Source organism: Podarcis liolepis (genome assembly GCF_965112155.1).
Source record: "Podarcis liolepis genome assembly, chromosome: 15".
In the NCBI taxonomy this organism is placed as follows: domain Eukaryota; kingdom Metazoa; phylum Chordata; class Lepidosauria; order Squamata; family Lacertidae; genus Podarcis; species Podarcis liolepis.
The window spans coordinates 24,043,494-24,068,217 of NC_139566.1; the positions used below are offsets into that span (position 1 = coordinate 24,043,494).

Here is a 24,724-nt window from a genome sequence, read left to right on the forward strand (position 1 = left end):
ATTTCAAATGCTTCTTATGCCCAGGTCTCTTGCTTTCTTCTCTGCTCTGTAAGTAGAGAGGAAGCAAGGAGCCCTGAATAGTGTTAAGGTGGTGGGAGAGTGCAAATTCATCCTGATCTGTCCACTAGAGGAAATCCAGCAAGCAGATTGAGATGTAATGTTTGGAGAGGCTCACACCCTCTATACTAGGAGGGGGTGTTGACCCTATGGCCCTCCAGATGTCATAGGACTCCATATATCCCTTTACAGAAGACTGAAACATCGCTAGCAGAATTCTTGGAATCTCAAATTATGCAATAATACTCCATGTGTTGGTACATCTCCTTGAAGAAAATTGTAATTACCATATTTTTCAAGGCTTCTGCTAAGTAAGGATTGGTGGAATGACAGAACTGTTTGAGCTGATTTTCATCTCTCTCTTTTTCCCTTCCTGCCACTTTCCCCTTTTGTGTTGTGTCTCTTAGACCGTAATATTGAGGGCGCTAACTGTTGGTGGGATTGATATTTGTAAACTGCTCTCGGAGTCCCCTTTCTCCCTCCCCAGCCCCAGTTAAGAGCGGAGTCAGAATCCTTGACTCAGTCCAATGTCTAAATAAAATACTGCTGCAGCTGTGTGTGGGTGTTCCCAGAATGGTTTGGTTATAGAATTAATGTGTATTTTTGTTAATAAGCAGTTTTGAGCACTCGGAGAGGTGGAGTTTTAAACCACATCCAATAAATAAATAGATCTTGTGGCTACTGCTCTTCCTTGGAGGTTTGCCAAAGTTGGAGCCTGAGCATCTTTCCAGAAGTGCTTTGTAGAGATTTTCATATTTGGGCCTGTTTTTTATGGAAGTCAATTCTTTATGTAGGTAGAAGCTGGGTGTAACTAGGGATGGATGAATTTGTCAATTTCACTTTCTCATTTCCCCATCCCTAAAGGTTCTGTTCTCTACATTTCTCCATCAGTTTCTGATTTTTTAAAATACAGTCGTACCTCAGTTCTCGAACAGAATGCATTCCGGGAGTCCGTTTGACTCCTGGAATCATTCGAGAACCAAAATGCGGCTTCCAGTTGACGGCAGGAGCGTCCTGCAGCCAATCAGAAGCCGTGCCAGATGTTCGGCTTCCGAAAATCGGAACACTCACTTTCGGGAGCCAAGATGTTCGGCTTCCAAGGTACGACTGTATAAAAAGTTCTCACAAAAATTCATCAGCCCGTTACTGTGTACAATCTCCTGATAATGCTTTTTTTGTTAGCAGTTTTGCCTTATATTAAATGCCTTTTGCTAGGTTTTCTACTAATACGTGCATTTTATGTATGCTTTCCCCTAATATTTGTACTTTTGTATTTTTTTGTTTTGTTTGAGAACTGCATTGCAAAATTTAGAGAAATGTGAGTTTTGAAGGGTGGCTGCTTTAAAGTTTGCATATTGTTTCAGCAAGTATGAATTAGGAGGGTTCACTTTCTGATTCATACCAACCCAAATTTCTTACCCCATACGTAGGTGTAATGTTGGCTTTTCCATCAGCAGCCGGGAGTTGAAGAGCAAACGGGGAATTCTGAGTTGACAGAAACCCAGCAGGTCTAACAGAAACTGAAGCAGTTTTCCACTGGGGAATAAAATGGGCAAGTCTTGGATGAAAGCTGCCTAGCTTATCACTCTAGCTTCAGTTTTTATTAGACATTCTGGATTTCCAGGAATTTCATAGACCTGTTGGCTCTCGAAACCCCTAAACTGCTGATGGGGTGGGGGGAAGCCCCTGCATCATGGACTCTCGATTTAGCAAGGCCACACGCTTCTGTGCAAAGAGCCAGTTAGATCTCTGTGGAATGTGCTGTCCTGGCTGCCCCCAGTTTTAATTTCTGTCTGGTTTGGCAGCATTGCTTGTTTCTAGAGTTATGTCTCCTTTTTCGGCAACACCTGGAAAAATTGAGTTGTGCTGGTTCTGTTAGCTGTGCCTCCAGTCACCCTCCTGCACTAAGACTGCATCTGTCAGTGCAACTTTGCTTGGCTTCCTGCTCCTAGAACCTCTCCCACATTCATAGATTATTATTGTCTGTTACTCCTTCTCCCTAGCCCGAAACCGGTAATCTAGCCTGGAATAGGGCCAATGCAGCTAGGCAGTGTGTCGCCAAACTGTTTATAAGCTGGTGCAGATTGTATTATTAAATCAACCTGTGCAGGCTTCAAGTTCTCAGGAAGGTCAGGCAAGCACAGTTGATTTATCTGACACAAGAAGTCAGATTTGGATTATCGGCATTGGTGACTCTGTGGTGCAAGCATAGCAGTTTGAATGTAGGCTTTGTGCCCAGGGTTCAGAAGAAGGAACCCTGGTTGATGTTAACTGTGCTTAGGGTTGCTGCTGATGTACCCCTTAACCATGGTTGGGATGAGTGAATTTGCTCTCTGGAGGGGATTCAACTGTCTCCTCATGATCCCTTACGAGTGAGTCAGTGGTATTTCTTGACTTGCCCATATGGGGTGTGTATGAATGAGTGGATGGAAGAGAGATTTATAGCCACAGCAGATCGTCTATATCCATTTTGGATTAAAAAGATGGGGCTATCTAGGTCAGGAGGTATAAGAAAAACATGGCTGTTTTCTCTAGATTAAGTTTATCATTATTATTAATTACTTACTGGACTTACTAGTCACTTTTTATGGCATACAATATAATATAAAGAACCATTAAAACCAATGTAAACCAAAACAAAAGCTGAAAACATTGATATACATAAAAAGCAGTCTAACAAATCCCGCCCACTAACAGAAACCATGATGTCTAGCACCCTCCAAATTAAAGGCCAAAGGCAATTGAGGCTGAGACAAAAACAAGTTGCCTTAGGCAAGTCTGTAACAGGTAGTCATGCAGCTAAACCATTAAATCCAGAGCCTAATTACCTTACCCCCCCACACCCTCCCTCTTTTGTTGGTAATTACTTCACCTACGCCAAAATGTGGTGAGCCAGTCCTGCTTCATTAAGGGCCCCCATCTGCTGACTGTGGTGCTGGAACCACTGGACAGAGGCACTTATCTGTTTAATGTTTATTCAGTTTATTAGTTGCTTGCGTGTGAGAGTCTCTGAGCAACTTAAAACATTTTAGGAGCGTAAAGCTTGACATAAAATTGGGGCTGGGGAATCAGTTACAGTCATACCTCGGGTTAAATATGCTTCGAGTTGAGCGTGTTCGAGATGCGCTCCTCGGCAACCCGGACGTAACGGAGCGCATATCGCTTTTCATCGCTTGCGCATGCACAGACGCTCAAAATGATGTCACACACATGCGCAGAAGCAGCGAAAAGCGATGCGCGCAGATGTGCCATCGCTAGTTACGTTTACCTCTAGATGCGAACGGGGCTCCGGAACAGATCCCGTTCGTGTCTAGAGGTACCACTGTTGTTGCAATAAGAGCCATACAATAACCTATGGGAAAAAACAGGGAAGATTTCAACAGCAAAAACATGCCATTAATAGAAAGCACAATTGCAGTAATTCCCCAAATACCTGGGAGAAATTTTTTTACCTGGCACTGAAAGGTGGTTAATGGTGGCACCAGACAGAACCCACCAGGGAGATGTGAACTGAGTTGACTTTGCTGGCTCACAGCCCTGTCTCATCACCTGTGTGCTAGCTCTCCTAGAAAGATTGGGCAAGGGTCATAGCTCAGTGGTGGTAGAGCTTTAATGCAGAAGTTCCCAGGTTCAATCCCTGGCATCTCTAGGTAGGGCTTGGAGTGATTCACTTTCTGAAACACTGGGCAGATACTGCCAGCCAGTGGAGGCAGTACTGGCTCTGTATAAGGCAGCATCCTATGTTCCTGTGCTTTCACCTAGCATCACTGTAGACTCAGAGGATTGGCCCTAGTGGGCTGTTCTTGATGTGAGTTCATTGGCACACTTGAACCGGGGCCTCAAAATGTGCCTAGGTGGCATTCCTACTGTGTGTGGCACCAGAAGGCCATCAGAGAGGCAACCTGGTGTGTCTGCTGGCAGTGAGCTGTGCACTTACTTCCTCTTGAGGCCGTTCTGCATCCCGGCTTTTTTCCAGCCCCCATGTGAAAACAAAGGGGACCTTGTCCAGCCCCCCAAACTCCTAATGAATCGTCTAGCCTGTTCACAGAGGTACACAAAGGCCTGTTTAGGCAGCCCTGAGAGCCTCAAGCACAAGCAGTTGGGTCCATTCCAAGCATCAGATTAAAAGATCCCTAGCCCCCTCCTCTCTACCCCCCCTCCAATGAGCAGGCCTTACTGCCTCAGCCAAGTGATTCAGGAGGAAAAAACATTAGAGCGCCTGTTTATCTTGCACCAAGAATGAGGAACCTGTGGCCCTCCAGATGGTGCTGGACTTCTTAGTAAAGCAGCTTCCAATGCTGGCCATCTGTGGAGAATGTTTGAGGCTTTCTGCAGTGGATGGTTCCCGTTTCCTTCATGCTTGGCTCAGAATGTGTTGAAGGAGTGCATTATAGGCTCCCTACCGCTCAGTGCCCGCAGCTGAATTGCATGTTTAAGCCAGGCACAGAGCTGATTCTCTCTTCTCTCCCGCCCCCCCCCCAAAAAAAAATCCCAGGTGCTTTGGCACAATCTCAGCACAATCAGCCAAGGAATTCTTGGCATTTAGTTCTGTTGCCTACCTTAAGCCTTTGCTGGAGTAAGTGGGTTTAAAATGTACATTCTCTAGTACTGTGAGAATGCAAGTGACTCAAAAGGGTAAAAAATGAATAAACCATGTACAGTTATTGATTATACAGTTATTGGCTGCTTGTTGAGACTTGTTCAAGGGAAACTGGCCTTGGTGGTGACTTCTGCCTATTGATACATCGAGGCACTGTTGCCCGATTACCATGCTTATCGGCAGGCCTTGGCTTATGTCTTGCATCTGCAGGTGTGCAGAATGGAATCTAGAGTGAAACTGTGTGATGTGGGGGGGGGACCCTTCCAGTTCTGGGGAGGATGTGTTTTTAAAATAAGCACCTGGAGAAGGTTTAGGGCACTGGTGGAGAACCTCAATCCTGTGAACAAAAGGTGGCCTTCCAGGCTGCTCCACTTACTGGCTCTGCTTCACACTTGAAATGTGTTTGCTTGGCTTGGCTTGTCCTTGAACTCTGATTCTGCTTGCTTCCATGGATGGAGGATGCAGAGGGAAGTGTGAATGTGTGTGGGAACTAGCCTGCTGTACTAAGCTAAAGTTTGCATTGGTTGCTCTGCCCCCATTGGCCTGTGGCCCTTGGAAGGTTTTCTAGGAGGGAATGTGGCCCTTGTTCCCCACCTGTGGTTTAGGGCTGATTCTCTCTAAAGGGTGACTTAAGACTTATCATGGGCAAGCGCATCTGTGCATTGCCCCAAGAAGATTTTTCTCCCCACCTTCTTTCTTCCTACCAAGGGTGGCATTTGGCCCTCGCTGGACAACAATTCCCATAATGACTTACTATTGGACATGCTGGCTGCTGCTCATGCGAGTTGAAGTCTATTGACATCTGGAGGGCCCCAGGTTAGCCACAAAGTGGTGAGAGTTCAGTGCTTGAAATCTCCCCTCCCCATTTCATAGTGCATTGACAGGACGTGCATTGAGTTCAGTCACCACTGCCAAGCCTTATTGTGCTCTTGGAAAAAGCTCCTGCTAGTTGAAAGGATCTGTACAAAATTCTCCAGGCCAAAAAATCCTCTTAATTTTTGACCTTGTGACCTGGAAAAAATGGTCTGATTTATCCTACTGGGGTCACACACACACACCAGTATTTGGTATTGTTTGGGGACAGAGTTTTGCCCTACTTAAAGCAAGCCAGTGAACTGCTGGACGTGATGTTTAGGGCTCAATTTCCTTCACCAGCCATTCTCTGTGCATTGCTGTCACTCCTATCTGCCCAGTCTTTTGACTGCAGCCTGTGCTGGCTTCTCCCTTCTGCTACTCTTCTTGCATTGCAAGAGGCCCGGAGGGGGGAGGAAGTGAGTGGACTGGGCTTTGGCTTTTCAGCGTTAGAAATTCCATAAATGCACATTTCCGGCAGAGAAAGTGGGAGCAGCCAACTCAGTTCCAATGTGGGCGGGTTTGGCCTTGTCTACTTCCTTTTTTTCTATTAAAAAAAATGCCTCCTGCTTCCCTGGCCCAGCTTCTGAAAACTTTGCCTGACCCTGATTTGCAGATTGTATGGTAACTAGTTGTGCTTGCTGAACCTAGGGAGTTGCGTAGCTGGTGCCTGTTCTGTGTCAGTGGTTGCTTTCCTCACCTATGGGGTGCCCCAGCTTTGCTACCTCCCTCCTGTGCTGCACAGATGGGGTTTATTGGGGCTGGCTCAAGACTGTTTGCTGCCTGAGGTGCAGGATAATATGGTCCCCTTCTCCCAGGTTTCCATGTATACTAAGCCAATTACTATCATGTGCTGTGGGGGGGCAGGGGAGGCTACACTTGGGGTTGGTCCAAGGACTGTAGCTGGTGCTGAATGCAGCATCTTACAATTGGTTCATCTGTTTTCTTTCCCTAAGGAATCCTGGGAATTGTGGTTTGAGGTTGCTGAGAATTCCCAAGCTGAGCTCCAGCCTACAATTCCCAGGAATCCCTAGGGAGTGAGGAGTATGATTATAGCAGTCCCATTGTTGTGGTGGGTGTGCCTTCAATATTTGGCAGAATGTAGCAACCCTGTCAGATGGGTGGCATGTAAATATATTATTAATATTAATATTGCAGTTTGCATATTGGCAGAGTGACTCACGGATTACAGTTGAGAGAGGGTGCTTGCTTTGTGATGGAAGTGCAGGAGGTAGCGGATTATGATCCAAAGAAGCTCAGTGTGTACATGGATGTAGCCAAGGGAGGCGGGGGGGGGGGGGCAGCTGCCCCCATCAATAAAAATGAATACAATACAATACCATACAAATACCTTTATTGGCATTACAAGTTTAGACATTTCAAATCCGTGGGATAAATTTAAAAAGGACATGAGTGAGGCTGTCGAGGGTCACAAGGCACTCAATTGTTCTGCTTCACCCTGTCTATTCCCTAGACTAGAGGGGTGATTCATTAAGAACCCTTTCGGGGGAAATCAATACATACCTGAGGTTCTGCCCTTCCCTAACAAAAATCCTGGCTACAACCATGAGTGTGTAAGTCATCTTTGAAACTTAGCAGGGCATGGTTTTTGTCTCACCTGGATGGGGGAGTGGTGAGGAATCTCTTGTATGCAATTCGCTTTTTACAGCTTGGAAAGTCACATGGAAAGACATTGAAAAGTATGGAACGAATGGATGATTAACAGCAAATTGGGATGAATGTTAATTTTTGCATAACCGCCCCGTAAACGGACCCAAGCAAAAACTCAGTAAATACCAGACATAGTCTAACCGCTATGTAAGCTTTGTGCAACCAAATCAGGATGAATGAACAGGTCTTCTGGAAGAGCCCAAGGTTTTTAGACATGGAAGTGATTCCTATAGCCTGGGAAGGGTGGCTGTTAACTGGGTGGTTCCAGATGGGGCTTGCAAATAGATCAGAGAGAAAATGGGAGTTTGGCAATGGTGTGGTTTTGTTGTTGTTTTGCTTCTCACATTTGGCGTTGGGAGTTGTAGCCCAGCCACATCTGGAGGCCCACAGCTTTCTCACTACTGTGATAGACTGATCACCTTCAGAGGGGTAAATTGGCCTGTTACTTTCATTTTCCTAGGCTGGAGGAGGTGCCATTGGAGGTGCTGAGGCAGAGGGAATCCAAGTGGCTAGATATGCTCAACAACTGGGACAAGTGGATGGCAAAGAAACACAAAAAGGTGAGTCGCTGGCCAAGCGTCGGGTGATGGCTGTTGCTCTCTTCCTCTTTCTTTCACCGTATTATGTTTTTTAACATTTGCTGAACATTCCCGTGCCACATTGTCTTCTGCTATAGCCGCAGTTGATGTGTAGAGCCACTCTTGGGCAGGGCGATACATGCTGTGACCCAGTCACTACAGACTTTACCTTTCCTCTGTTTCCTGTGCTCTTTGCTTCCTTTCTTTGCCAGAATGTTAAAAAACAAAACAATTTGCAACATGAGATAATCACATGAATGATGCAAAAGTCAGTGCACCATATTTTTTGGGGGGGGAGTGTTGTTTCTGCGCTCTAGGTTAGGACTCCACCTTCCCAGGTGGTCTGTTTTAGCAGCAGATCATCCTGCTTTTCATAACATCTTCCACATCAAGGGCTCATGATGACGCATCCGAAGGGCAATCAGACTGCCTTGCCCTCCCACAATTTCCCCTTTCTGCCTCTTGCATTTCAGCATCTTGATTGAGAGCAGACTGAGCACTCAAACAGGCAAAGCGGCCTGAACTATGCTTCTACCCAAGGCAGGCTTCCTGATGCAAAATGTCTCCCTGTGATGAGGGCTCAGGGCTTGTGTTGCCCTGCCTCTGTGTGTCAGCGAAACCCTTTCTGCTTTGATCTGACTTGGCCATGCTGCAAAGCTTGCCGCAGATTGCTGGGAAAGGCTTCCAGTCAGCCTCTTGGCAGGGCTTATTATCCTGAATCAAAGCTTTTGTTTACACAGGCTGGGAATCCCAGGATGTACTTAACCCGCTGTGGGCTTCTTTATACTGTCAGTTTGTCCCAAGATGATAACATTTGGATTTGTGCTTGCATGGGCATGCAAGAGTCTTCCTAACCTTGCCGGAATCGGTAACTCACACCCCTGTCCATTCTCTATATGGACTACTAATGCATGACACATATAGAGCACTCTTTGATTATCTCATTTGTAAAACACCCCTGTTAGGTAGCTCCATATGCTGGATGAAAGAGGGAGACGAGGAGAGAATGCTTAAGTCCTGCCTGCTAGGTTGTTGTTGTTTATTAAATTTATATACTGTCCTTCATTCAAAGTTCGGTTCAGATACAACACTCATGATCAGGGACATACTGAAAGCTTATACCCTCACATTCCCTTTGCATTGCAGGAAAAAACATCAGGAAGAACTTTCTGACAGTAAGAGCTGTTTGATAGTGGAACAGACTACCACGAGAGGTGGTGGATTCTCTTTCCTTGGAGGTTTTTAAGCAGATATTTGATGGCTGTCTGTCATGTATGATTTGGCTGAGATTCCTGCATTGCAAGGGATTGAACAAGATGACCCTCAAAGTCTCTTCCAACTCTACAATTCTGGGGTTCTATTTTTTTCTTTTTAGCACAAACCACACTTCACCATAAACATCCGAGCCATGATCAAACTGCAGTGGCTGGCAGGATAGAAGGCAGGGAGCCAGGGACAAAGACAAGCAGAGCCAGCTAATTCTGGTTTTGATGGCATTCTCTCCCCTACTGAGTTCTGCAAAGGTAACACTGAAGCTAAGGTTTGCCACCCGCTGGCAGAGCTGGTGAGGGCTGGCTGAGGTTAATGGGGCAGTATTTTGTTCACCCTCGTGAACCAGCCTCCACTGATCAAACTCTGGTTCACAATTCTAGCCTGCAGAATGAGAGTCAGGGGCCTTCACTTGCACGACTTCTGAATTGTGGTTTGGTGACCAAATAGAGCCATCTCTACTGGTTGATAATCCTCACTGACTTCCATGGCAGTGACTGCAGTCCCTCGTAATCGGTATGCTGACCAACTTGGCCAAGTAAAGCAAACTCATTGATAAACCTCACAAATCCATTGTGACATTAAGCAACCTGCAGTGATTCAAGATACTTGTCAGACGGAGCTTGGCCCTAATGTGCTTCTTAGGTCTTCCAAGTTTTTTCCTGTTCTGGACTCAAATAGTAATATTTTTTTTTTAAAAAAAGCAAAATAAAAAACAGTAGGAATAATTGTGGCTTGATGGTGAGGCTAAGCATTTCCTGTTAACATTTCATTATTGGTCTTAGTGCCCCCTCCTCAACCCAATCATTGGGGGGGGGCAGCTTAAACATACAGGCTTTGTGGACAGGGATCTCTCAACAGGACTTGTTATCCTGCATCAAATCCCTTGTATGCACAGGCTGGGAATCCCCCTTTTTTCCTGTTTACACTGTCGGCTCATCCCATGATAACAGCTTCTGCTTTGTGCAGACAGAATCTGCCATCCCTGCCAAGATCAGTGACTCTGTACCCAGAAATTCCCAGGGATCCTTTGTCCTGCTGGGCCTTTTAATTGTTCTGTCTCCCTGCACGGTCCCCATGCAAAGCTGGAATCCATCTGCTTCCCTAATCGAGAGGAGCTTGGCTCAGCTTTGTTGAGACAGAGCTTTCAACAAGCGGCATCCAGTTAAACTCCTCCTGTCTGTTTCCTTCCTGCCTGTGAAGTCACCAAGCAGGATAGCACTGCTGTGTGTGTATTTTGGGACACTCCCTGGCACTTTTGAGCCTGCTGTCCTACCAGCTGTGGCATAGGACAGGCTTAGAGCTCCCCCTGCAGACCCTCCCTTGGAGGTGATCAGAGTGGGCTTTAAGAGTGCAGTCTTAAACTGGAAGAACTAGGAACTTGGGATTGATGTGGGTAGGCCTCACCACGGAGCCAAAGTTTGGAAGGTAGCGAAAGTAGCCATAAACATTCTAGCAGGTTGTCTTAACCCAAAATACTTTGATCACTTCTTACACAAAAATCCCTCTGTTGTATTTTTTGGAGGTGCAGCCCAACACCGCCACCCCCCGCCGCCTTTCTGGAGAGATCAAAGGTGGGAGTGTGCGGAGATAGAAACCCCAACTGAAGTGTAATCAGATTGGTGAACTGGATCAGTGTCTGACATGCCTTGTCAAAGTGTGTAGGGCACAAACTAGTAGCTTCTACAGGATACCAAAGGCTCGTCTGGTAAAGTCCCTGGTTTTCCATGCAACCATGAAGACTAGGAACTTTTGTCCTAAAAACCCATGCTGCTTAGGATTTTGTAGGAACTATTGAAACAGACACCATGCTTCATCATATGGGGCACAGCTATGCCTTGGACACAGCCCTGCCCCACCCCCTTTCCCCAACTTCCCTCTTAAGTAAGGAGAGGAGTTAGAATGCAAGTAGCTCGGGGGCACCTGTCAGGCCAACTTCCCTGGTTATGGGTGGCTGGGTGGGAGAACCAGAATAAATAAAAGCATGTTGCAAGTACCATTCCAATGGAAAATACATTTTTGTGCCCAACTTAACTTGTATTCACCAGCACAAAAGGTGGCTGGATTTTGCAACCTGAATCAATGGTGCCAAATCACGCCTGCCCCCACTTCTGTTGGGCACGGGGTGGTGGGTTTAAAGGGACTGTGCGGTTCTCTGAAGCCTCCTTGGCCCTGGCAAGTTCTGCCCACTTCCCCAGGTCAGCTTTTGAATTTGCACCTGGCACGTCCCAGAGGAGGCCTTTCCCTTTGTGACTGCAAATTCCTGGCAGCACTTGCTCTGTCAATGTGCCAGCCCTACAGGGAGCCCATCGCCTCTACCGACTGTGTTTTCAAGCTCTTTCCTAGAATGGGCTGAACCTTGCTCCCTGTGGGGCCCTGACAACTGCAAACTTTTCAATGCTTCCCCCTTTCAGGCTGTCTGTTTCTTCTCCTGTGCTTTCCCTGGCTCCTCCTCCACCCCAACATCAAAGAGTCTGGCAGGAGGTAGGAGTTTGCATCCGAAGTTGCCTTTGGCACTAGCAGTGCAAGCTGCCTTTCCCACAGACCCTGGGATGGGTGGGGTGGGGAGAGAGAAAGGTCTGCCTGCAACTGGTTTTCGCCGATGTGGACTCTTGTGGCCAGGCCCTGCCTTAGACTGCTGACTCCTCTGTCTGCACTAGACCTTCAGATTTCCTTTGTTTTCCAGCATTTAATCTCTGGCGCCTTCCCATGAATGCAACTGCATCCCGTGTTGACTTTTCTCTCTGCCTGCCCACAGCCCCCCCCCCCATCCATATCCAAACATGCTCTGCTGTTTTGGAGTGTCTGTCCTTGATTTTTTTCTAAGGAACCCCTTAGCTTCCCACCCCCATGCAAATCTATAGTGTTTGATATAGGGGATTGATATACACTGCTTCCTATATCAAAGAAAATCTCTTAAGCCATTTACAGCAACTTAAAAAGATCCTAAATAAAATGACAAACACAGAAAAGTAGCAAAAGAAATTCACATTTTAGATCAGTACGGATAAAATATGCAAGCGTATAGTTAGAGTTGGCAGCACCACTTTTGCTTCTGCTGCTGTCACACTAGCTTAGATTTCCTGTAGAGTCCTGTTGTTGTTGTCGTGGCAGTTGTATTCTGCAGCACGTCATTGATGCAATAATAGTTCATTAATGGTGGATTTATACTGAACTGTCCACACATTGCTCCAATTTATTAGCTGTTCTGTTATGCAACCCCAGCATTGCAGCAATACTGCTGCCTGGAGGGGCTCTCTTGTGCACTGCAGTTCCATGAAAGTAGGTGACCGCCACCCCTCTGAACTTTTGTGGCATGAAAAGTTACAAGGTTTTAGCAGGAAGCTACGGGATGTGCACTGTTGGAAATGAAGCAGTCCATCCAACTCAGTGTTTGTAAGTGCAAGCAGTATTGAGAACAAGTTCATATGTCACCTTTCCAGTACTGTCAATGCACAATAAAACAGATGTCTAGAGGGGGCCCTGAGTTCATGGTAAAGAGATAGGGGCCTTTGTATGGGCCTGTGAGCTACTAAACACACAGCTGCCTTCTGGGTTTTATTCTACAAGCAACCCAGTCAGGCATTGGGACGCCTGATCCTGCTTTCTGTGTTCGTGTGCAATTCTTGCATGCTGTGTATAATACGGCTTTCTCACACCTCTGCAATAACTCTTTTGCCTTTTCAGATCCGGCTGCGATGCCAGAAGGGGATCCCACCATCGCTGCGGGGTAGGGCCTGGCAGTACCTCTCTGGAGGCAAAGTCAAGTTGGAGCAGAATTCCGGGAAGTTTGATGTAAGGCGTTTCTCGAGGCGGGATAAGACGACCTCTCTGCCCCCATTCCTACAGTGCAGAGTTATTCAAGGGCATCTGCTACCGTGTGATGTGCTGACTTCTCAGTTGATTAGATGGAAAAGTCCATGTGACTTAGGAGGACTGTAAAGATGCATTTAACATTTTGTGTAATTCGGACCCTGCTCTGATCCTGTGAGGCAACTCACTTTTTTTAAAAGGGCAAAGTCTGCAAAAAGGCGCTAAAATGTAACCAAGTCTCTGGACATTGCACCCTTAACAAAAAATTGAACATGTCGTTTTGGTGCTGAATAATTTCTCTAGCGCAAGTAACGAAAAGGGGTTCCTTCTCTGTGGCATTGTGCATGCATATGTAAATGAGAACAAACATGGACAGACGCAAAGATCAAGAGGTAAACACTGCCATCAGGGTTGATAGCCATTGATGGACAAATTGTCTGACCTGCTGTAAGGCAGCTTTCTCTGATCCTGTTATGTGCACCCTAGTTCAGGGATACTAGAGTGTTTTCTGCTTCAACCCCTCTAGTGTCAATCACAGAGGATAAAGCTATCAATGGCTATGCTCTGCCTTCATAGTTGGAGGCAGTAATGCTTCTGAAAACCGGTTCCTGGAAGCCACAGCAGGGGAAAGTGTTCAGGTCCTGCTTGAGGGTCTCCCACAGACATCTGGGTAGCCGCTGTGAGAACAGGAGGCCGGACTAGAGGGACCATTGGCCTGATCCATCTGACTCTTCTGATGTTCTTATTGAGCTGTACATTTCCTCCTTCAGTCGTGGAGGGAGGTGGTGTTTGCTGTCCTCACCTTTAACCCACAGTGTCAACACTCCCTCATTTGAGAGTCTGTCTTGTCGTTGCCCATCTTACTATTTCCCCCTGCACAAGGATCTCTTAAGCATCCACTTTGGTGTATCTTTAACAGCATCAATCCAGAGGAGATCACCTTGGATACTTGGGGGAAAACCTCTCCCAACAACTCATTTTCTATCACAGTCTCGCAGCTAACAAAGTGGTTACTCTGTCTGTTCCCCAGGAGCTGGATTTGGCGCCGGGAGACCCCAAGTGGCTGGATGTGATCGAGCGGGATCTCCACAGGCAGTTTCCCTTCCACGAAATGTTTGTTGCTCGTGGAGGACATGGGTAAGCCAGAATGTCTCTCCTCTTGTCAAATACCAGCTGATCCTTATTGTTCAAGGCAAACACGTGGGCACCCACCTTCCCCGCCCAGTGGCTTGGTGACCCCAGCGTTGGGCAGGCTTCCCAGCTTTTCTTTAGGTGTGTGTTGCAGGTTGCCTAGCGTTGCGTTGTTGGCATTGTCTGAAATCTCTTTGGCAACCCCACTTGACCCTCTTGTCTTGCTGGCAGGGGCTGAGGAAAGTGGATTAGCAGAGGGCAGTGACTATAAGGAAGTTCTCTCTGCCAGGTATTCAGGTTGCCTTGACCACCTGGGCACGTCTGGCATACAAAGAGATGCAGTTCTGGGCATGCCTGACAAATCTTTGGAGTGGGAGGGTTGCCTGGGGAGGGAAGAAAACAATACCCTTGGGCAAATAGAGGCAGTTCACTTTCCTTTCAGACCATGGAAGCCATCAGCTGCCATCAATCTGTTTTATTATTGTTAGAGATATTCACAGGGCTGTGAGCATTTGGTGCAGTATTTCAGGTGACCTTTTGGCACCAAGGGCAGCTGAATCCTGCTGCCTCCGTGGCTCAGGCAAATAAGCAAGCTTGCATCATGATTTGGTGTGATTACATCAGTTGTAGTTCTACAACTTTGTACTTTTTTTTTTTAATAAAAATTTTTATTAGGGTTTTCTCATTTTTTTTAGACAAACACAAAAACATAAACATACACATCGACACTACACACAAATAACACGTATACACAACTTTGTACTCTTACCTCCCTCTCCCTGCTTTTGCTAGTAATGGAAAAGGGCAAGGGGCCAAAGTCTCAACTCTAATCGCTAGGTTCCTTCCCTCTTTGGAGAACTGAAATTCAGCTCATGGTGAGGGACAAGGAGAACCGCTTTGAAATTTCATTGATAACTTCCAAGCTTAGCTAATCTCCAAGGCTCTGCCAAGGGAATGGAAATTCTACTAAGCAAACCACAAGCATGATTGTTTTCAAGTTGCCAAACATGACGTTTTGTTTTAACACCGCTTTTCAACCTCTCAGAGCCCTTTCAGTAAAAGCAATCCTTCTTTGGACAGGGCATGGGAGCCTGTGGCCCTCCAGATGTTCATGGGCTCCCATCTCTCCATAGCCAGCATGGTCAATGGTCAGAGATGCTGGGAGTTATGGTCCAGTGACATCAAGAGGGTCACAGGTTTCCTACCCCTGCCTTAAAACAATCTTTCAAGATAGGCCTTCCCAGTGTGGCAGATGGGGTGGTGCAGCAGCAAAGAGGCAGTGACAAGTTTGCTTGAAGTTTGTGGCAGTACAGGCAAGATTTTAACCCAGGACTCTGTAAGCTGAAGTTCATTCTGTGGTCCCTACTGTGGACATCATCGCTCTCCTGGCTTGCGTGCAATTTCGAGTCCTTGAGGGCTCCACTTATGAGCAGCAGACTTTGCATTCCCTTAGTTCTCATGCCTCTGGTGTGGGTTGCTCTTTCCCTGCAGGCAGCAAGACTTATTCCGGGTACTGAAGGCCTACACACTCTATCGGCCAGAGGAAGGTTACTGCCAGGCCCAAGCTCCAATTGCTGCAGTGTTGTTGATGCACATGCCTGCGGAGGTAGGTGATGCTTTGCTTGGAACAGAGGTTCCCCGATTGATTTCTTACATTTGTATCCCAACTTTTACCTCCAAGGAGCTTGAGGTGCCATTCATAGTTCTCCCCTCATAGTTCAACCTAATCAACCTGTTGGGTTGATTCCCGCTTCCATCTAAGACGGGGATAGGGAATCTTTTTGGCTCCACAGGTCAGACCCTCATTGGACCCCCTGGCAGGCCAAGATTGTTTGGGTCAGCAGCACTTGGGGAGAGAAGGTGTTTCAGCCCCCATACACATCCTGTGCTGTCTGTTTAAATTTGCTTAAAAGGGCGGGGGTCTCTGTGCTATGACATGGTCCTTGCGGTTCTTCCTGCAGTGGTACTTCACACTTCTCTTATCTGGAATCTGGCTTTGAAAGCAATTTGTGACCCAGTAACTGTGGCCCTGGATTTGCACCCCAAACTCCCGGGAATCTTTAGCCAGACTTATCCATATCCACACAAGGTATTGCATGTCAGGCACAGCTCCACATGGTGAACTGAAGAAGCCCCTTGTGCATCCCCCCCCCCCCGCTTCGATGTAGTTGAAACAGCTGGAGATGTCCAGGCAGCTGCTCTGTCCCAATGGCTGCAGCTTCCTGCTCTCTGTGTGCTGCTCACTTACAGCGTTGCCTCTCTGGGAGCATTGGGAGTGAGTGGGGTGCATGAAGCAGCTAGGAATAGTTGCAACAGAAGGGGGAATTTTCTCTGTTGCAGCTCCTCCCATCATGGGACTGCACAGATGGGGAAAGCGGTGGGGTGGTTAAATCAGTCTGCACGTGACCACCTTGAATGCACGTTGCTCCAATCAGCTCTGTTCTGTGCTGCAGAGTGATGCCCTTTCTCCTTTTTCCTTCCTGCCCTCAGCAAGCGTTCTGGTGCCTTGTGCAGATCTGTGAGAAGTACCTTCCTGGCTACTACAGTGAGAAGCTGGTGAGTTAACTGGAGCAATCCCGAATGCCCCTTTTGACGGGGGCAGGCTAGTCCAAGGGATGGCAACTTCTTCGATCTTCAGTCTGTGTTACCCCTTGTAGAATTCAGCAGGGAGGAGGAAGGGGACATGGAATAATAGAATTGTAGAGTTGGAAGAAGCTGCAAGGATAATCTAAGTCGAAACCTCCACAATGCAGCAAGCACAGTTAACGAATCCCTGACAGAGGGCCATCCAACCTCTGTTCAAAAGTTCTTCCTAATGCTTAGTCGAAATCTCCTTTCTTGTCATTTGAATCCATTAGTTTGGGTCCTCTGCTCTGGAGCGGCAGAAAACCAGCTCACTCCCATCTTCTATGCAACAGCTCTCCAGATATTTGAAGATAGCTGTTGTATCAGCTCTTTGTCTTCTCTTCCGCAGGCTAACCACACCCAGTTCCCTCAAAAGCATGCTCAGTAGTAGAGCATTGCCCTTGCAAGCAGACAATCCCTGGTTCAATCCTCTAGAGCTTGGGGAGAGACTGAAATGCCACAGAGGTGCTGCCTGTCGGTGTAAATAGCCCTGAGCAGCATGGGCCCAGTGGCCTGACTCGGCATAAGGCATCTCCCTATGTTCCTTTCGCTTTCAACCTGTCATGTGACCAGCAGGAGTTGAGCATGTGGTCCTATGACAACCCAGGCCTTTCCTTACCCCTTTGCCTGCCCTTGACCCAGGTTCCTTCCCCCCCCCTCTCTCTCTCTCCATGCACAGGAGGCCATCCAACTGGATGGGGAGATCCTCTTCTCTCTCCTGCACAAGGTCTCCCCTGTGGCCTACAAGCATCTGAGCAAGCAGAAGATTGACCCCATTCTGTACATGACGGAGTGGTTCATGTGCGCCTTCTCCAGGACGTTGCCCTGGAGTTCCGTGCTGCGCGTCTGGGACATGTTTTTCTGCGAAGGTACCGTCTTGGGTTGGGGCGCCTTGAATCGCATTGCTAACTGGAGGGGGGGAGACCAAGGGGGTGAGGCACACTTGGCTGCATTAGGGTGAGGTATAATCCCAGCTTATCCTCCTGCCTCTGGCTCCACAACCATAGAGGGGGTCTTTTTATGCCCGGTCTGGGGGATCTGTGCCCCCCACCCCCCTGATATCACTGGACTCCAGGAGTAGCCAGCATCACTAGTGGTCAGGGCTGATGTGAGTCCATGAGCATTTGGAAGGCCACAGCTTCCCTGTCTCTGTATTTTAAGCCCACTGGAGAAAGTTTCTGGAATGGGCTACTGTTCCCAGGTTCCTTGATAACAAATTTGTCCTACTTTAGAGCAGGCTCTTCCCATTTTTGCCTCTGGCCCTGCCTAGCTCCGGAAGGTGGCCCCCGGAAGGTTGTCCCATATTTGGGGAGGTCACATAAGCGTGAGGGCCTCCTAAACCTGCAGATGTGGGGCAAGCAGCATTCTCAATGTTGAACTTTCATCGTCCACTTTGGGAGAATCCATTTGTGTTGAAATGCTGCCTCCTGCTGGCAATTGGCATATGTGCATCTTTATATTGAGGAATGCCCGCACTTTATTCCCAGATTGTGTATATCTGGATGGCAGCCATATGCAGCATGTTTGATCCTTGTATCCACACTGTGGGGTCTGTGTGAGAGAGATCCAAGATCACCAGTAGACTTTGTGGCTGAGGACGGGGGGATTTCAACCCACACCCTTTGGCTCAAAATCTAACACTCTTTCCTTCTACTACAGCACACTGATGGCTCTCTTAAATGTAAAGCCATACTTCCTTACTTGAGGAAGAATGGGAAGGTGGACGACCCCTGTGCATGTTGAGTGTAGGTTGATCAGGTGGTATTGGGCGTTTCCTGCTGAAGAAGGTGACTAAAAAGCCTAGATTGGCCCAGTTTTTACCAGCATAACCGTGCCTGGGCGAGTTCTGTCTCTGAGGCAGGGGTGTGGGGAACCATTTTTCAGCCTGATGGCTGCAGTTCCTTGTGTGCAACCTCAGGTGGGCCCCGAGGCAAAAGTGGGTGAGTCTCACCATTGTATAGAGCACACACCTCAAAGTCAGAGAGTTCTCCAGACACCCCTCTCCATCCCCCATCCAGACAAGCCAAGAGTTCAAAGATGGGATTCCATCCAGGCAACAGCACCTGGAGGAGGTGCAGCAGGATCTGTAAGGCAATGTGGTTTAGGGAGGGTGTGTGGCACCTGGGGCGAGTCCTGAGAGTCAGGTGGAGAGGCCGGGGGGCGCTGTATTTGGCCCCCAGCACTGGGACTTCTCCATGCCTGTTTTCAGGGTTATAAAACAAGACAGAAGTACAGTGGTACCTCAGGTTACATACGCTTCAGGTTACAGACTCCGCTAACCCAGAAATAGTGCTTCAGGTTAAGAACTTTGCTTCAGGATGAGAACAGAAATCGTGCTCCAGCGGCGCAGTGGCAGCAGGAGGCCCCATTAGCTAAAGTGGTGCTTCAGGTTAAGAACAGTTTCAGGTTAAGAATAGACCTCTGGAACAAATTAAGTACTTAACCCGAGGTACCACCGTATTCTAAATAAATCGGGAGGGGCAGGTAGGTTGACTTGTATTCTGCCTCTTGATGACTGTTCCACATATTGATGGCTAACTTGACAGCCTGCTCTTCTTTTCCAGGAGTCAAGATTATATTCCGAGTGGGTCTGGTGCTGCTGAAGTACACCCTGGGCTCTTCTGAGAAGCTCAAGTCCTGCCAGGGGCAGTATGAGACAATGGAACGGCTGAGGGCCCTGAACCCCAAGATCATGCAGGAGACTTTCCTTGTGCAAGAGGTAAGATGGGAGTAGGGGCTTGCCCCAGCCAGTTCAGTGGGTTTCCTCACTGCACGTGGCTGTAAGCTGGTCACCTGATCAGACTGAAGGAGTCACTTTTCCCCAGTGCAGCTCATAGCACTGATCACTGCCTCGGTTCCCCCAAGTCAGTAGGCAGCCACACCAGCTCAGAGTTCCCCAAAAAGGCCCAACTTGTGGTTCTGGAGAAGTGCAACCAAAACTGGATTTCCCTGAGATTCACAGCAAATGTGCTGCTTTTGAACTCTACTTCCCTTTCCAAAAAAACCAGATTTGACTATACCACAAGCTGTGTCAGCTGAAGCAGTGTGTGTGTTTCCAGGCTACACAGAACTCTTTGTCAAGCTTAGTGAAGTAGAATTCTGTGTCACATGGGCGTGTTGTTTACTTTTTTGTTTTGCTTCTGCTGAAACAGTTGAGAGCTGGAAATCCTTATGGATCTACTGCAGATCACCCCAAGATGTTCAGGTAGATCCAAGTCTACCTTCTGCCCACCCCTCACCTGTTGTTGTTTGTTTGTTTGTTTATATCAACTGGTAGAGCATAAGACCCCTTAATCTCAGGGTCCTGGGTTCGGGCCCCACATTGGGTGAAAGATTCCTGCCTTGCGGGGGGTTGGACTAGATGACCCTTGTGGTTCCTCCCAACTCTGCCGATTCTATGATTCCTTCAGCAGAAGGTCCCAGAGTGTGTAAAAGTAATATAAAACACAGCCCATGCCTGCCTGAAGATTCAATCTCACTGTGCACACCTGCTTCTAGAGTCTTGCCTGATGCCTTGGAGAAGCTGCCAGCCAGAACTGACAGTAATGGGCTAGGCAGACCAGTGGGGTACTCTGCAGAAACTTCATTCCTGTTGGGATGTTGATGTGTTCAAGGCAACACTGCCCTCTGCTGGAATAGCCCTTTTATAACTGGCTTACAAAAGGGCAAAGTAGAGTCTTTCCTGGTTGCCGCTGTGCTGTGTTATACAGGCAGGCCTTGCTTTTTGCCTTAACTGTTCAAGAAGCACAAAGTGTAATCAATATTCTGCAGGGGGTTGTATCCCGAAGATTAGCCACTTGTATATTAGTGACTCTCCTAGGCAAGGGGCGGCTAACCTTGTAACCATGGGACAAATATGTCCCCAGTTCAAGAAGAGAGACACTCTTTCATCTTTTGAGTAAGCCTGTGCACTTGGTCCCCTTCAAAATTCAGCTTAAGAGCAGAAGTCAACATTCGTTCGTTTTTTATTGAATGGAAGTTAAGATGTGGCTATCGATGCGTTTCCATGTTTAAGAAGCTGAACCTGGTGGATATTTGGGGAGGGGGACAGAATACCCTTAAACTTTGGGTGCTGGCATTCCTCTGTTCCGTACCATGTTCTGGCATGATGCCCAAGGAGGAACTGGCTATTGATGTATTTGTTTGGTCCTCCTTTAGATCATAGAGTTGCCAGTGACGGAGCGTCAGATAGAGCGAGAGCACCTGATCCAGCTGAAGAAGTGGAAAGAGACCCGCGGGGAGCTGCAATGCAAATCCCCTCCCCGCTTCCACGGTGCCAAGGCCATCAGCGACGCCGAGCCCTACTCCCGCAAAGCCCTGGAGCCCTCGCCCTCCATCATCCTGCCCCCCGGCACCACACTTTCGCCCAAGGGCCGCAAGACCAAACCGCTGAAGGGGAACAAGAGAGGCGGCCAAGGGAAGAGCACCCCAGTCAACGGCCCCATCCCCGAAGAAAACGGGACTCGGACATTGCTGGAGCCAGAGTCCTCTCTCCTCCACCAGTCCAAGGAGAGCCTCAGCTCTCAGGAGAGCGAGGACACTTACCTGTAAACTGGGTGGCTGAACACTCCAGACCACCCCCACCCCCCGGCCTGCTCTGCCGTCTGTCTTAGTAGCCTCTGCAGCCAGAGGGAGCCAGCGACCCATATGTGGGGGTGAGTGGGTAGCTGGGATTCTGAGAATTTCTGTTGTTGCACTCAAGGTGAGCTAGGACTGCAGGGGCTCTCTAGCTTGATCTTAACTGTATGCAGCAGTGCCCCCCAGTGGCCCGGAGGTGAGGCACAACAAGTGCACCTCTGTGTCTCCGTGGGAAAGGCTAAAGCAAGTAGCTGCTGTTCTGCCTTCTGTTGCGAAGTCTTCACAGGATGGGGCATGGCGCTGCCCTTGCTGTACACCTGTAGGGTTTGGTCTCTGAGGATCACGCAGGTATAGATACAGGTTTAATTCCTGCTATGCACCCACCACCATTGCTTTGGCAGTGCTGGGGACAGCCCAGCGAGTATCTGTTCTGTGGGGAATTGGCAGGAGCCAGGTTGGCTGGCTGATGGTGGCCCTCTCTGTTCTGGCGGATGGGACTTGCATCCATTCCTATTAGCCATCTGTCACTCTTTCCTCGCTCAATCAGGGTTGTGGTCGAGACTTTGCCTCTTACAGGACTTGCATTCCAACCTCAATCATGGGAGCAGCTGTGTGCTCTTGTATCGTTTTGACATTCCCTTCCCAACATTCCCCTCTGGGCCTTCTTCCCTTCCCTTTGGGTTCCTCACATCAGCTGATGAAACTATTCCTTTTACTGCCCAAGCATTGCAGGGGCCTGCCAGTACTCTGGTGGCCCTGACCTGGATCTGAAAATCCTTCTGCTCCTGGAGGGCCCGACCTCTTCCCCTCCTACCCCAGTGTCTTCTGCCCTGTACGCCAGAACAGTCGGGTGACCTGTTCTGTGCGTACATGGTTCAGAGCTTGTGAAGGTCAGAGAACTAACACGTTCACCTTCCCTTGCTGTCTTGACCAAAATTCTCAAAAGGGTTTTCCATGCTGGAATCGGGAGTACTGAAATCACTATTCACTTCTGGACCAATTTTCTTTATAGAAGGAACTGCTGCAGAAATCTGTTAGCTTTTGCTGCTTCGTGTGTGCGATTTGGGTCTTTGAACATTGGCTTGAGCTGACATGCAGTCCAGCTCTGCCGATGACACCCTGGAAAATGAGACAGCTTGTTTCCAAGGCATTAGTCCCTTCCATTGCCCATCCTCTCATTCTTCAGAAGGCTGTCCTGGTCCTTCACCTACAACCTCCCCCAGTTGTTGGAATTAAAGCTGGAACCCTGAATGGCCAGAGAGAAGGGACTGACCATTGGTTGCTGCCTGTGGCCCTGCCTCCCAACTAATATGGTGCTGCTCATAGAATGGTTGGTTCCGAAATGCAAAACCCCTGCCACTGTTCATTTTCTCTCTAGCCCCTTTGCAGGCTGAGGTTGAACCTTCCCTGTTCTTGAAGGCTCCCGTGGGCAACAATTTAATTCCTGGCCAAAGCAAAAAAGTGGGAGACTGCAGATTATTAAGAAGGCTCAAGGAGAGGCCCCTCCCTCCTCTCCACAGGCCCCCTTTCATTTCTTCAACACAGATCCGTCAGGATGGGGTGACGCAGTGGCACTTGAGGCCATCTTTTCTGATAGCCGACCTCGCCTGCACCGTCCCATCCCCGGGGGTTGTATGTCCAGGTTGGGTGGGGAGGTGGAGGCTTGTCTTCCTTCTCCCCCAATGTTCGGTTATTACTGATGGGTCTGGAGTTATTTTTGTGCATTTTTTTTAAAAAAATGGGAAATCATTAGCTGAAAGTGTTTTGTACAAAAGGCAAAATAAAACCATAATTATGTAAATGGTCTGCATTGTCTGAGTGGCTTTCTGTTGGGTATTGGGGGGGGGCGGTTAAAGAAGTGAGTATTTGGTAGCCTGGCAAGTAGCCTTTGTGAGTGTCTTTGGCAGCTGAGCCTGCAGCCACTTCTATAAATTCCATTCTGATTTTCTCCTCAATGGCCTTTGCTGCAGAAAAGCCCACCCTGTGTGTTGCTTTCCTAAGCATCTATGTCATGGTAGGCAAACTAAGGCCTGGGGGCCGGATCCGGCCCAATCGACTTCTAAATCCGGCCTGCTGACAGTCCGGGAATCAGTGTGTTTTTACATGAGTAGAATGTGTGCAATTATTTAAAGTGCATCTCTGGGTTATTTGTGGGGCATAGGAATATAGTCCGGCCCCTCACAAAGTCTGAGGGACAGTGGACCGGCCCCCTGCTGAAAAAGTTTGCTGACCCCTGATCTATGTATACTGCTTGTCGACTTAGTGGTCATCATTGGAAAGCAGGTTACTCGTTTTATGGCATCCATGTTAACGTGACCTTGGATTGGAGTCTAGACCGAGCATGGGACTTTTGGGGGAAAATTAAGCTCTGTCCCATCACCTTTGATCTGTTTTGACGCTCCAGTGATGTGTTTAGGTAGAAAGGAGCTGCTTTCTCCTTGTCTGCCAAATTCCACTCGCATTTTAATCCTTAATCCAGAGCAGTGGGCCGTCAAAAGTGACATTCTGCTAAGGAAGTGAGTGAAAGGATGGTGGTGGAGTTCTTAGTCTGCTTTCCCTGGAATCTGGCTAAATACATGTATAGGCTATTCTGTAACTCACATGTATTTCATGCTAGTAGATCATTTTCCCACCCTCAACCAGCTTTCTGTTGGTTTGTGTGTGTGTTTTTTTAATGTTGTCTGACTCCTGCACCAGGAATCATTTGTAGAGCTAACAGACTCTTGAGACAGGGTGTGTTCCCCATGCAGTTCATCACGCTGCAACATCTCCACTGGCTAGATTGGTTGAAAGCACTTTGCAAGGCAGCAAGCAAAATCTTGAGTGCAGAGTTGAAGAAAAAAAGCAAAAGGTTTTGCTCAAACTCTTCCTTGGTTTCCCCTGCCTTGTACTCTCAGTAAACTCTTTAGTTAGGGCTTGGAGGGAAAACCTGTGCCCCTGTAGAATCTGGATAGGGAGAACTCTTTTCTACCTCCACGCACCCTGGGTGGGGTTGATAGTGAAAAAAGTTTCTCTCTCTCATAACACTAAAACTTGTGGCCATCCAGTGAAGATGAATGTTGTAAGATTCAGGACAGGCAAAAGAAAGGACTTCTTCACACAGCACATATATATACTGTGGAACTCGCTTCCCCAGGAGGCAGGGATTGTTAGAATTCCTGCTCCATGATTGCAGTCATGGGATTGTTGTCTTTCAGATGACGGTGTATATTTTGACTCCACAAAGACGGAGACAGGATGTTTGTGTTACTGTGTTTCCTGAAGTGGGACTATTGTCTCTGCCAGGGTCCTACTCGAGTGTAGGACGAGCTCCTGATAGAGATGACTACCAACTTGGAGGGCTTTCAAAGAGGATTGGACAAATCCATGGAGGAGAAGGATAGTGATGGCTACTAGTCCTGATGGCTGTGCTCTGTATCTGTGGTGAGAGGCAATAGTGCTTCTGAATACCAGCTGCTGGCAGCCACAGGAGGGGCAAGTGCTCTTGTGCTCAGGTCCCGCTTTCTGGTTTCCCACTGGGTCATCTGGTTGGCCATTGGGAGAAGAGGAT

The 24,724-nt window shown here is 48.0% G+C and overlaps 1 protein-coding gene across 1 annotated transcript in view; it reads left to right on the top strand.

Moving 5' to 3' along the window:
* Window positions 1-22,975, top strand: part of TBC1D10A (TBC1 domain family member 10A) — a 36,796-nt gene extending 13,821 nt beyond the window's left edge. Inside the window, exons 2-9 of the mRNA XM_083478708.1 lie at window positions 7,641-7,740; window positions 12,715-12,822; window positions 13,871-13,977; window positions 15,463-15,577; window positions 16,462-16,527; window positions 17,276-17,465; window positions 19,161-19,315; window positions 20,755-22,975. Coding sequence (XP_083334834.1) covers window positions 7,641-7,740; window positions 12,715-12,822; window positions 13,871-13,977; window positions 15,463-15,577; window positions 16,462-16,527; window positions 17,276-17,465; window positions 19,161-19,315; window positions 20,755-21,147 — 1,234 coding nt within the window. The 3' untranslated portion in view covers window positions 21,148-22,975. The remainder of the gene's footprint in view (window positions 1-7,640; window positions 7,741-12,714; window positions 12,823-13,870; window positions 13,978-15,462; window positions 15,578-16,461; window positions 16,528-17,275; window positions 17,466-19,160; window positions 19,316-20,754) is intronic.
* Window positions 22,976-24,724: the final 1,749 nt, after the last annotated feature.